The 14,421-nt window shown below is 36.3% G+C and overlaps 1 protein-coding gene across 1 annotated transcript; it reads right to left on the bottom strand.

Moving 5' to 3' along the window:
* Nucleotides 1–8,744: 8,744 nt before the first annotated feature.
* BDR25DRAFT_348705 (uncharacterized protein) lies at nt 8,745–11,309 on the bottom strand (the record flags this gene model as incomplete). Its single annotated transcript, XM_033694461.1, has 9 exons — nt 8,745–8,799; nt 8,838–9,179; nt 9,203–9,663; nt 9,744–9,991; nt 10,015–10,129; nt 10,183–10,195; nt 11,032–11,120; nt 11,182–11,232; nt 11,277–11,309. 9 exons carry the CDS (start codon nt 11,307–11,309, stop codon nt 8,745–8,747), a joined length of 1,407 nt encoding a protein of 468 aa, XP_033555258.1.
* Nucleotides 11,310–14,421: the final 3,112 nt, after the last annotated feature.

Raw genomic sequence — 14,421 nt, forward strand, 5'->3', positions numbered from 1 at the left:
GCGCATAGGGCTAGTGCGCGAGGGACTCGGACCGGAAAAACAAAGCCGAGCAACACGAGCAGAGCAGACAAAAAGAAAAAGAAACATCGATCAATCAATACAATCAATCATCATCCCATACATCATATCCAAAACCCATCATTCATCTCAGGAAGCCCAGAAACAGTGCTTCAATCTGACAAAGCTAAAGTAGATAAGCAATTCTAAAGGCGCTGCGGACAGTGCAATTAGACTAGGCATAACGCGCAAACGTGTAAGTGTCAGATTGAAGCACTGTTTCTGGGCTTCCTGAGATGAATGATGGGTTTGGATATGATGTATGGGATGATTGATTGATTGTGTTGATTGTCTTCATTTATCGATCCTTTTTCTGCTCTACTCGTGTTGCTCGGCTTTTTGTTTTGCCGATCCGAGTCCCTCGCGTACGGCGGACTGTTAGCTGGTGAAGGGAAAAAACTAATCGCTAATTTGAAAATTCTTTACCCCGCACGTAATTGTAGCCTTTAGCTACTTACAACTTTATAATTATTTTATACACGTTTATACATGTTAATTTTATAATGCCTAGTAAGCGTCTTCTAAATAGTTACATTGTACAAGTGCTTACTAATATAGTAGTGATGTAGGAGGACGTCCTAAGATTAACCTTAAACTGTACTAACTCTATCTACTTAGGCTTTTTTATAAAGGTGTTACATACGCGTAGATAGCTACTTACTTTCTTAAAAAGTTTTAAGTCTGTGTTACTTTTTATATAATTAAGCAGTAGTTTTAAATATAAAATGTAAAGCAACACTTTTCTACTAAGGTTAAAAATAGAGTTAAGAATTAAATCTAAGTGCTATTTTTTAAAGTTAGGCTTAAAGATTTAGATATGCTTTATATACTACATAATAAAAGCTTTTAAATTAGAAAATATATGCTTATATAACTTTAATTTAAGCTTAGATTACATAGAAAAGTGTAAAGTGTTAAATAAAGCTAGTAAGTAGATAAGCTTGTACAACAACTTATTAGTTAAAAGCTAAAGAAAAGTGTTATTAATAAGTATAAGTAAAAGTATCTTTATACACACTTTTATTAATATAGCTATATTATTATACAGGACTAGTTATTTTACATCTATTGTACAATAAACTATAAGGCAGTAGAGCGCTGCAAGCACAACCTGCAGCAACACTATAGAGAGTATATTATTCCTAGCCTAAACTTTATCTAGTCTATTAATAGCTATAGTAAGCTAAAACTGTACAGCGTAAAGATCTATGCATGTATTAACACATACTTACAATACATTATATAGATTTATGTTAGAATCTCTACCTATACTACTATTAGCTGCCTTTGCTAGTTTCTTAAGACACTTAAAAAAATAAAGTAGTAACTACATTTTATATAATCTAATTAAGAGATAAAGATAGTTATGCTAGTAAATGCTTATTACTAGCTTTAAAAGTTTATAAAGCCTAAGCTTCTATTTAATTAGTGCTACTTTTATAGCATAAGTACATTAAATTAGCAGATTAAAGCTTAGTAGTAGTAACTTTTAAAAGGCCTTTTTTTTATTAGTAAGTTAGTATTTTATATAATATCTATTACTTTATCTTACTTTAAGCAGGATTACTTTTACTACCTTTAGACCTAAGGCTTCTTTTTAAAAGATAGCTTAGCTAATTAGCTTACTATTTATACTATATATATTTTTATACTTTATAAAAAACTATATAGCTTTATATAACTATAAAACACATATTTAATTTAAAGGCAGAAGAACTGTCTAAATAGTGTAGTTAGAAAGCCTTTTATGCTTTATTACTATTTTAGAGCTTATGTCTAGAACTAGGCTCTTTTATTTAATGCTAATTAGCTTTATATAATTAAAAAAAAGGTTAATAGTTAGAATATAAATGCCTACCTTCTATAGAATACGCTTTAGTAGTGTAATAGAGTACTAGATTTGCTTAGATTTAATAGCGTAGCTGCAGCTTACTCTAACTTTTAGGATTATATAACACTATATCTAGATGTTTATCTTTAGCTTTAAGTAAAAGTATAATACTATATCTAAAATAGTCTTTAGCCTATACTGTCTTTACTTAAGTTACTTATTAAAGTGTAAAATTAGCAGGTAAGGTTTTATATAATATACTTAATATAAAAGTATCTAATTTAACTAGGGTAATTAAGACATAGTTTAAGATGTTAATTTTAAAACTAACTTTAGTAAAAAAATGCCTATTAATTTTAATCTAGCTTAGTAGATTTACATAAATGTAGTAACTAAGCTTTTATTTTTTCTATAGTATATTTAAATTTTTTATAGTTTTTTTTTTAGTTCTTTCTTTAGTTTTTTCTCTTATATAATGTATAATTTATTATTACTATAAGTGCCTAAGATAAGTTTTATCTTACTATAAAACAGTCTTATAGTAAGTAGTCTACTAAATATAAGTTTTGTTTAAACTATAATGTTTAAATTTAACCTTTTACACCTACATAAATTATATAAGACAAAGAAGAGATAATCTATCTAGAGAATACACTTAAAAGTATAAAGAAAAAAATGTTTATCTTTTTTATATAAGCTGCTTTACATACACTAGTAAAATTAGTATGTTAGTAGTTAATCTAGCATACATTTTTACTTTTTATTTAAGGCTATATAATAGCTAAGCTCTCTATTCTTGTAATCCTCTACTTTGTATAATATAAGGTAATTAATAAGTGTAAGTAAATTAATAGTATTAAACAGCTATGTATAATACCTTCTTATATATTAGCTAATATCTAATACATAGTAGATTAGACCTAGATATAGCTTTAAAACACGCCTCTTACAAGCTATACTAAGTTTATTAAGAATAGCCTTTTTAAAAAGCTTATATAATTTAATTTTTTAATTACTAAAGGCTATTCTAAACTATATCTTATTATAAATGTTAGTAAAGATTATGTTACACATCTTTTAAAAAGTGCTAAGGATTATTATATAATTAAGGACTTGCTAGAAAGTAAATACTTTAAGAAAGGTAACTAAAGCATAACTTTGTACCTAGTATATAAGGCAACTATAGTAGCTTAGGATAAAATCTTTTTGCATAAACCCTTTACTAAGTAGACTAAGGTTAAGAAGGAGAAAAAGCTAGTAAAAAAAAAGAGAGTTAAGTAGGAATTAAGCTTTATTAAAAATAAAAAGAATAAAAAAATACTTTTATATAATTATAAGTAAGCACTATCTTAGCTATCTAATGTTAATTCTTAAGTGCCCTATTAGCTTTGCAGTATTAAAAAGTAGTATGTCTTATATAATAATTTAATTTATTTTTTTTATTTACTAGCTTAGTTTAGTTTTACTATTTAACAGCTACTTGTCTTAGTTACTGCGCAGAGGTACAGGCCTTAACTAAGTGCTACAGACATCCCTACATAGCTAGGTGCTATAGACAACCCCTATAGCTAGGGCACTCTACTGCTTTTAAAAGAAATATTGTATATACTTTAAGCTAGAACTATTACATTATTAGCTAAAGCCTTAGCAGGTTTATCCTTAATAAGAATAAGCTGCTACTATAAACTGTTACTAGCACTACTAATCTCTAGGTTGTAGCCTAAACGCAGAGGTCTACTAGCTAGCTTATTATTACCCCCTTCTTTTACAGAGCAGCAACTAGCATAGTCACGCTATTTGCAATTGCTACATGCTCCGCTAAAGTGCCCCTTAGCGCGGCGGCACTCTGGGAACGGTCGTGGGCCCGAGACAGCGCCATGGCATGCGCTGCACAGGTTGTCCACTGCCCTTCTGCGAGATTGTATGAGGATGGCGTTAATGTACAAAGGCCTGTGCGAAGCTATTTAATAAGGGGATATACTGCCATATATAAACTCCACATCCTGCCCTAGAAGGGCTAGCAATGCACGGGCCTGTGGACTATGAGCCAGTGGGGCCAGCTGCTGCTGTCCTACATGTAGGACAGGATTAACATTAGCGCCAGCTTAGTTAGCAGCAGCAACAGCAGCATTGTAGAGAACAAGAGCCCTATTTTAAGTGTTAGCTTTATACAACAAGAGTAATTAGGATACTGCAGGCTTAATGCCTACATTATTGTTGTTGTTGTTGTTGTTGTTGCTGCTGCTGCTGCTGTTGCTGTTGCTGCTGTTGTTGCTGTTGTTGCTGTTGTTGTTGCTGCTACTGCTGTAGTAGTGGTGGATGTGGAAGAGTGGTGGTGGCGGTGAGTATCTACAATTATCGTACGACGCCGTAGTGAAGGCAGTCGCCATAGAGGGCAGTCGCGATACAGTCACGTGAAACGACCCTTCACTCCTTAGATCTTTAAAAAACATCGTACAAATGCGTTATAGTATGTTTTGCCTAGTAAAATACTATAGTGTTTCATACCCAAAATGCACCTAAGCGATTGGCGATTAGTTTTTTCCCTTCACCAGCTAACAGTCCGCCGTACTCGCGCACTTGCCCTATGCGCGACCAGCTTGCAAAATGCTGCAATTTTCTGCAATTTGCTGCAAACTGCTGCAACATGCTGCAATTTGCTGCAATTTGCTGCAATTTGCTGCAAACTGCTGCAACATGCTGCAAAATGCTGCAATTTGCAGCAACATACTGTTCGAGATTATTGCTCGTACTATGTAGCAGCTTTCGTCAAGCGTTCCTCCTGTCTTGACAGTAGGTGCGCAAATCTGACAGTAAGCAAGAAGTAGAAGTAGTATCTAAATAATATTCCAGGCTGTACTGTACTCTATAGTGCTAGAGTGGGTTGTTATGGGCTATAATAAAGTTTGTTGTAGTGTGGTCTTGGCAAAAGTGAGCAACTTAGGTGTGCGAGCACCTGCCAATCCTCGACACACCGATGCGGCTGATGCCAATCCCCGACACACCGATGCGGCTGATGCCAATCCTCGACACACCAATGTGGCTGATGCCAATTCCCGACACACCCAGGGATGGGTCGTATACGGTATGAAACGATCCATACAGTATACGGTATGAAACGTATATATACTAGTATAAGATGTATGTATGGATCGCTTACTAATACATAATAATTCTTTAGAAACTAAGCAAGCCTAGCATCTCCCCCAGCACCTCCTCGCCCTCTTCATCCTTAGGAACATCCTTAATCTCTACCTGCTTATTATTAAAGTACTTAGGCGCCTTAAGGGGGTCATTTTAAGTTAATTTTAAGGTTGCTAAAAATGTACACAAGCTTCTCTACACACTTATTAGTTAATTAATTATGTACTTTGTTGTAAATAAAGCTGTGTGTACTCTAATTACACTCTGCTGCAGCTGTTGTTAGATTAATGCTAAGTGTGTATATTGCTAGCTCTTAGAGGTCTTCACTGCACCTAATATTGTACCACTAACTAGCTAGATTGCTGTATTTATTAAAGGTATTCTAATTAATGTTGTTAGCATAGATTCCTCTGCAAAAATACGCGTCTTTAAGCTCTATAGCAATACTAGACGCACGCTGGAGATCGCTGTATTGTTAGTGGAGGTATTGCCTAATTTCTGCCCACATCTCTGCTGTAAACTTAACTGGGCGCTTAGCGCGCACAGAGGGGTTGTAAATGTACATAATAAGGAACTCTGTACGCTAAATTTGCCTAGAACGCTTTGTAATAATGTCTAGTACTTCTTAGGTAGCCAGCAAGGTAGTTGTAACTAGTTCTGTAGGGAGATAGTAGATATATGCAAAGGCTTAAGAGCCCTTTAGCTGTACGCTCTGCAGCGCCTAAGTAACCTTCTAAAAGGGCTTTAAAAGTTCTTGTAGGTTGCAAACCTGCTTCTAAAAGCTATATTAAAGTATAATTAATTATATCTTAACATATCTCTCTTAATTATTGTAGGCATTTTGCGTATAGAGGGGTGAGAAGGCTCTGTAGAGAATATGCTTAAGAATAGGTTAGTTGCTTAGTAAGCTCTTAACAGTGTTAAGCTTTCTCTACTACCTAGTCTTACTAAGTAGAGCTAGGGCTCTGTAGGCTATTCTTATTAATTTTAACACTAAATTTAGTAATCCTACCTAAAGAGTTAATCTTTTAAAGTATTTAATAATTTTAAGAACTGTGTTTTACTATGTTGCAACATAGTTAAGCTTAAATATATCCTTAATAGCTAGATTAAGGATGTGGGTAGCGCACCTAAGCATAAGCACCTTAGAAAATTACTGTGCTAGTATTTTCTGCGCAACAACTATATTGCTAGCTGTATTTATTGTAATTATAATAATATTATTTAGATTTAGCTTTTTAACTACATCTCTAACTTCCTAAGTAATATACTTGCTAGTATAGTAATAAGCGCCTATAGGGGTAGATTTCTAGAAGATAGCGTTGCATTTTATTACTGTAATGTAATTAACAACTGCCTTACTGCGCAAGTTAGTCTACTTGTTAGAGAGTAGAGTAACCTGCCTGTAGCTATTCTCTAGCTTCTTTAGCACTCTCTCTTTTATATTTATATATGTTGTATTAAGTATCTTGTTTGTAAGTTGCTTGCGTGATAGCAGCGTAAACACTAGGTAAATAGTACTTAGAAATTATTAGAATGCTAGCTGCTTAACCTATAAATTTACTAGTTAACATGCGTGTTAATGTGTATATAAAACGCTTACTTATAAGGCTAAGTAGGACTCTAGTGCTGTATATTGCTTTAGTAAAAAGTAGGGTGCACTTATTGCAATTATAAGCGCTTATCTGCAGTTCTGCTAGCAGCAGCTTCTGCTCTAAACTTTTAACAACTAATTATTAATTATTTTAACGTCTATATTAATTATAAAGCTTTAACAGGAGCTTGTCGCAGCGTCTTATATAGCGCTTAATACGCTGTACAGTAGAGCTAGTCTACTGCTTATTGCAATAGCGACATTTAACTTTTAGATTATTGCTGCTAATTTAGGCAACTCTAATAACGTTGCTCTACTTAATTAACTCTTAGGGTAGCATCTTAACACTAGAAAATTATATATAAAGGCGCTCTGTATAGTACTACTAAGCTTTAATTGCATAAAGGTTAAATGTTAAGCTCTAAAGGGCTAGAAAGTTAGTGGATTTGTTTACCTCTAAGATGCGCCCTACACATAATTTTACATAAGCAGCTTATTAGTTAAATAATGCGCTTACTAAGCGTTCTATACAGCCTTAGGTTTCATACAGTATGTATGTATGTGTATGTATATATATACGTTATATACAAGTGGGTCTGCCATCCCTGAAGGTGACAGAGAAACAGCGTTACCGGGGTTTATCCGAAGAAATTCTGACTAACTAGCGCGTCTAAAAGAGGAGATTCTGCTCAACTTTTTGTTCTGCAAACCCGAATATAATAAGCAGAGCAAGCTCTGCTAATAAGTTAGTTGTTATACAACATGTAAAATAAAAGGCATATAGTAAAGTTTTATATTAATAGTACTATAAGTCTAAATTAACACTACATTAATATATAATAGGCAGTAGGTATTTAATTAAAAGGCATAAAAAGTGCTACTGCAGTATTTAACATTATTGTAAAGTGCAGAGAGAACCTGTTTTTGCTAGATCTAAAATTATTAGCTTATTATATAATAGAGGGAGTAACTTATAGTATGCGCTATAACTCCTAGAGCTACTTATATGTTTAGGTTAAAGGCAGCAGGAAAAACCTAGATGCATCTTTTGCAGCTATTAGCGCTATGCTGCTTCTAGCTATTTTTATTATTCTTTTTAGCATTTTAAATTGCAATGTCTATGTTTTTATATAATAAAATAAAAAGAAAATACTTTTTATAATGCTTGTTATATAAAGTAGGGCTTAATAGATATTTTTTTCTCTATTATTTAGATTTTAAGCTATTAACTACTTCTATTATAAATAGAATTTTATTATTCTAAGCTAAATTTTTATTAAATGTTTATTGAATAACTTATTAAGAGTATAATAGCATAAAAAATTAAGTAAAAGACTAATTATTTAGAATAGTTGCCTATTTAGCCTTAGCGCTGGATTGATTCATGGATCCGATCCAGATCCAGGATAGCGCCACGTGATTCCGGATAATCGATTCGGACCAATTCCCGCCAGCACTGTATCGTAGAGGCTCGGGGATCAACTTGAATATATATAGCGTGCTAGTTTGCCACGGCGAAGCTTCGAAATAAGTCTAGATCAAGTGACGAGATGGGTACTTGTAGAGCAACGTGTTAAAGATTTGCACTTAAACCTCATCAGGCAGACAAACGCCTCGATCACGCTAGCAGGGAGGACGGCCGACCCGGCCCGGCGAGGAAGAATAAAACGTACCCCCCGCCGGTAATGAAGTCGCCAGCCCACTATCGAGCTCGACATAGAAGAACAGACATCGGCAGAACAACCGAGTGAACGCACGTAATCGGCAGTGCTTGGCTGACGTTTCGTGGATGAGGCGGCTAGAGCGCCTCAATTCTAGACTCGGCAACGCGCTGCCTGACGTCAGAACGAGGGCTCGGCGGGACTTGGCCGCCTTCATGGAGGACTGTGCGTAAAAGCTTATTTATGCCTTATTTGATGGCGAGCCATAGCACTGTGCTTGGTCTACGCCTGTACTAACATGGCATCCGAAGAGTGGGTGCTGGAGATGTACATAATGACCGTAACAAGATTGTTCAACTTAATAATTAAGCAATCAGAATCCAGATGCCAATATCATTCTTCGTCACTGACCGTCCCACGATAATCTACGATTGCATAATACAGTGGTTCCATGATCTCAAACTCCCTCAAGAGACTGCCAAATCGTCTCATACGTCGACAAAAGAGCGCGTCTAGTTCATCAGTCCATCAATCTTCTGCGGCCTTCCACTCCTCTAGGAGGAGCGATGCAGACCCTGGAGCCAAGCTGCCGTCATCGTATACCTCCTCAAGGCCTTCGTTGAATTGATCAAGCATAGCACGAATTTGCGTGCTGTCAACTTGGCTGCGCATGTCATCCATGTATATCCAGTAAGTCTGTATCTCCATCCATTTCTCCTCAAAACTTGTGATAACTTCGTCCTCAAATTCGGGCGATGACCATTGTACCATGCCAGAATATTCGTTCTGGCATCTCTGGCGAGCTGTTATTCGAGACGAATTACTATCATCATCGTAGTCATCATCGTCATCGTCGTCAAGCACTATCGGGTCGTCTACATTACAAATCAGTCTTTGCCTCCCAAAAATCGGGACTTCATACCCTGCGATGCCTGGATGGCTTGAGTAGGCACCGCTTCTCCGCCTTCAAGTCCAACCGTTCGCTCTAGAGAATCCCTGATCGCCACTTCTTGACTGCTCTCCCTGTTCGATTCCACAGGCGTCCGCACTTCGATAGCTGCCTCCGTCCCGACGACCGCTTTTCCGGTAGGTGGCTCTACTATAACGACCGCTTCTACAAAGTGAATTGGGGTCGGAACTTGGCCTTCGTCAATGATCTCCTCAGCTGATGGAGCTTGCGTTCCAGGCGGTGGACTAAGTTGCCTTTCTGAACTCTCGGGAGAAGGCTGGTCGTGATAGTTCAATGGAGTCCTGACCGGTTCTTCCGTCCCTTGCAGCTGGGCGCCAGAAGTATCTGTGTCGATCGCATCAGGCAGAGTTTCCACTCCGAAGGGCACCCCATCTTCGGCTGTCTCTTCCTCATGCGGCGCCAGGACCTGTCAACGCGAGTCAGCTTCTCGCCATGGACCAGCAGTAAGCTTCAACTTGCCTTGTGTAAGCCCTCAGTAAGGTGAACGATGGCTGCATCGCTCATGTTCCCCCACTCCGTAAATGACAACTCTCTGCCTCGTGGCCCTTGTCGTTCATCGGACTCCGGGGACATATCTACAGGAGCGATATCAGGCTGCCCCATATTGAGAGGAGCGACATTGTCATTTGAGCCATCGGCCTCGGCAGGTACGCTCACCGGAGTCGCATCAGTCAGAAGGGCCTTTCTGCCGGTAGCCATCCTACCGGTGAGACATCGCTGATAAGGAGTGGACTCTAGACGCATGGCCCCAGCGCACTTCCCGGATCGCGTCTTCGGCATGATGGGTCGTGAATGGCTAGGTGAGCGGCTCGTTGTAAATTGCCACTATAAAAGGAGTGCTCCGCGGTGGAGGTACAAATTGGACGTGACTGCTAGCTGACCCGCGGCAGAAACTTGCTGTCTTATATGTCTCCCATCACATCACCTGTCCCTCGACGCTGCCATCCAGAGGCGCTTCGATCTCACCTACTTAGAGGCATATAGAAGTGCGTAGAGACTTAGAAACCTAGGAGTTCTATTAACACCGATAGGCCTTGTACAAAGGATATTAGAAAACCACTAAGCTAGCTAAGAGGAAAGGTGTAACTAAATACTTAGAAGAATAAAAGTATAGTAGAGGCTAGAGCAAGGTTAGAGCAGATACAAGGAACCTTTAGATACTAATTTATTAAGTAACCTAAGATAACGTACACTACAGGCAAGTTGCTGACACACTTAAGTTGCTTTTACTAAAGCCCTACTAAACTACTCTTTTTATACTAATGCATTTCTAACAACACTACTTAGATGTGCTAAAAAAATACTAGATATAGCTTATAATTTAAGCTTTTAAATAAAAGATAACACTTTTAAATTAATATACTACAGTTATATATAAAGTTTTTTTAAAAAATAATAAATAACTAACATACTAGATAACTTTTATAAGCTAATTCTATAGCTAACTTGTCGCGTACAATTATCCGCCTATATATATCCTTCTACTATGCTAGCTAGAAGGTTAACCTTTTAGCAAACGCAACATAACTTATAAAAGCTAGATAATAATAAAAAGTAAGTAATTATTAAGCATATACTTAAGCTATATATATAAGAATTTTCCTCTTAGCTAGTAGCTATAGCTAATATAGCTAATTCTTTACAGGCTAAGTGTAATTTAGGCTATATTAGCATAAACTAGCTTAGTATACTTATAAAGTGTTATTTAAAGCTTAACTTTATTAAAAAAAAACTAGATTAACGCTAGTAGATGTGACGGCGCGTACCGCGTCACATGCTCTGTGTGTAACGATCCTCATGAATCGTTCCATCTCGAGTCGCCCGGAACCTCCGGAAGGCCCTCGTATCGGCCCCGACCTCGACCTGGCCCCGACTCTGCCCTGCCCCCTGCTGTACCCCTATTCCTTCATGTATTTAGTCGCACCTCGCCCCCGTAGCTAGCTCGGTAGTTTTCTGATATCCTTTCGTACAAGGCCTATAGGTGTTAATGGCATTCCCAGGTTCAGAGTCCCCACGCACTCCCATATGCCTCTGAGTGGATTCCCACCGCATTCGGACCCATTGTCTTGCCTGCGCCGTTACATATAGCAGATGCGCTAGGCTATAACAGTAGCTAATTACAACCTAAAGCTTACCTACTAACTAAAGACTGTAAATGTAGTAGCAGATGTGTTGTTAAAAAAGTAGAAAAAGCTAAAAACTTAAAAAAATAAAAATAAAGCAGCTTATACACACGCTTTTCTTATAGTATACTAGATTAACCTTGTTAGATTAAAGCACTGTTTCTAGGCTTCCTGAGATGAATGATGGGTTTGGATATAATGTATAGGATGATGATTGATTGTATTGGTTTATCGATCCTTTTTCTGCTCTACTCGTGTTGCTCGGCTTTTGTTTTGCCGATCCGAGTCCCTCGCGCACTAGCCCTATGCGCGACCAGCTTGCAACATGCTGCAAAATGCTGCAAAATGCTGTAACATGCTGCAATTTGCTGCAATTTGCTGCAACATGCTGCAATTTACTGCAATTTGCTGCAACATGCTGCAATTTGCTGCAATTTGCTGCAATTTGCTGCAACATGCTGCAATTTGCTGCAATTTGTTGCAACATGCTGCAATTTGCTGCAATTTGCTGCAATATGCTGCAAAATGCTGCAATTTGCTGCAACATGCTGCAATTTGCTCCAACATGCTGCAATTTACTGCAATTTGCTGCAGCATGCTGCAATTTGCTGCAATTTGCTGCAATTTGCTGCAACATGCTGCAAAATGCTGCAAAATGCTGCAACATGCAGCAATTTGCAGCAACATACTGTTCGAGCTTATTGCTTGTACTATGTAGCAGCTTTCGTCAAACGTTCCTCCTGTCTTAACAGTAGGTGCGCATATCTAACAAACCTAAGCACTGTTAAGGCTATAGTAGACAACCTAGTTTAGTAATCTGCAAAAGAATTATTAGCTATAAATGCTATAGAAGTAGCTACTAGTAACACCTTTATAGCTTCTTTATCTTTAAATAAGCCTTATGCGCTAATTAACTACGTCTATAAAGTAAACTAGAACTATATAAGCCTACAGCTATATTAAAAGCAGGCCTAGAATAAAGCAGAGACGCTATAAAAGCTTATAAGTAAAGGCTTTCTTATACATAATAGTAAGTAACTAGCAGTTTTAGCTATCTACTTTATATAAACTTATCTTATTTATATAGTTTACATAACTTAAGTAACTACTTACTTAAGTAAAAAAAAGACTTTAAAACTACTATATAACTAATACTACTAGCCTTATATAAGCTAAAATGTTACTAACTATGTTACAGTGTGTAAGGCCTGTTAATAAAGCTACACACTTTAAAATAAAACTCTAAGACTGCTTAAGTTACTACTTATTCTATAGCAAGTCTAGTAAGATGTTTTAATAAACTTTACGTTATTTCTACTAAATAAGAAAAAGTATAATAACACTTTTATAGTAGTAAACTGCCTAAGTAAACACTACTTTTTACTACTATACTATAAAATAATAATAGTAAAAGATGTAGTAGACTTATACTATTACTATCTTTAGTGTTATTTTAGCTTTTTAAGATCTATTATCTTTAATTAGAGCCCTTAATTTACTTTAAGGTTTATAGATAAGCTTTACTAACTTATAAAAATTAAGTAAAAGCTTTTAACACTCTACTACTTACAGATAGATAGTAATATAGAGGTGCTAACCTAGTATCTTAACTAGCGCTTATAACTCTTTGTAAACTACTACTAAGATAACTAGTTAAACCTTTTACTATGCATAGATTAGGCATAAGCTACACTACTTTATAAGATAACTAGACTATTACTATTTAAAATTAAATTTAGTTACTAACTAACTTACTATTAAAACTAAAAAAAATAAACTAAGTAATTAAGTTCTGTACATAAGCAGATGTTATGTAAAAAGGCTTAAAGCTATGCTAAAACTTAGCGCAACATAGTGTAGCTTACTATAAAAATAGCCTAAAAAGGCATTACACAAGCCTAGTAGTAATAAGCAACCTAGGTAAATAAAAAGAGACATAGTCTAAATTTTATAGTAAGTAATAAAGTGTACATAACACTTAAAAGATTTACTTTAAGTTGCTTTAGTTAAAAGCTTAACTACTAGATATATAGACTATACTCTATTATAGGCATAAAGGGCTACTTATACTACTTAAAGTTGCTACTATACATGCACATGCACAACATCTTCTACGCAGACTGTCTATAAAAGGAATTACTAATAGTGCTGCTAGGCTAGCTTAAGCTTAAAGAAAAGCTTATTAACATTAATAGTTACTTTAAATAGCCTATATAGGAAATTCTTAACAGCTGTCTCTAGTACTGCTGCCTGCAGTATAAGGTCTTCTAGGTAGCCTATAACTCTAACTCTACTTAGTACAACGCCTAAGAGTTTATAGAAGCTCTACACAAGGTAAGAGACTTTTATAATGCATATCTAAACAAACTAGGTCCTCTAGCGTAGTTAGAAGCCTAGCTGTAAGTGTACAAGACAGGAGAAGACCTAGAGGCAATAAGAGAGAATAACTAGCCTAGGGAACTTGCTAGTAGAGGGGACTATAATAGAAGCTAGGGAACACGCTATACATGTTATTATTGTACGTAACTACAAACTTAGTAACAAGCCTGCCTTAGAGAGGGGTAATGTAACAGTGCTGCTTATTAAGCTTTACTACTAGTTATATAATCTTACTAAGAGTTAAGCAAGCACGCTAGCGCCTTAGCGCTGCGCAAGCTTTTCTCTTGCAAAAACTCTTTGCCTTCTTTACTCTCTATCCTAGTTTAGCTAAAATAGAGCTAACCTACTCTACCTTGCTTCACTAGCTCTATACAGTAGTAGAGACAGTGCTTGTTATCACAGAACCTATTATGTAACTTAAAGCCACTAATAGCTCTAGGCTGCGGCGGTTGGCGTGGCTAGGCAGCGGTAAGCTAAAGGAGTGTTGGTGGCTAGCGCATAGAGAGCTTTGTAACTGCGAATAGAATATATTATAGTTAAAATAAGCTTTAAAATAAGCTATTAATTATCTAATTTAGATTAAACTTAATCGAGATAGTTAAAGGTAAAGTTTTACTACTAATGTATACCTCTTACTATTCTAAGCTCCGCTTTTCTAAGAC

The sequence above is a fragment of the Lindgomyces ingoldianus genome (genome assembly GCF_010093535.1).
Source record: "Lindgomyces ingoldianus strain ATCC 200398 unplaced genomic scaffold BDR25scaffold_1, whole genome shotgun sequence".
In the NCBI taxonomy this organism is placed as follows: Eukaryota; Fungi; Ascomycota; class Dothideomycetes; order Pleosporales; family Lindgomycetaceae; genus Lindgomyces; species Lindgomyces ingoldianus.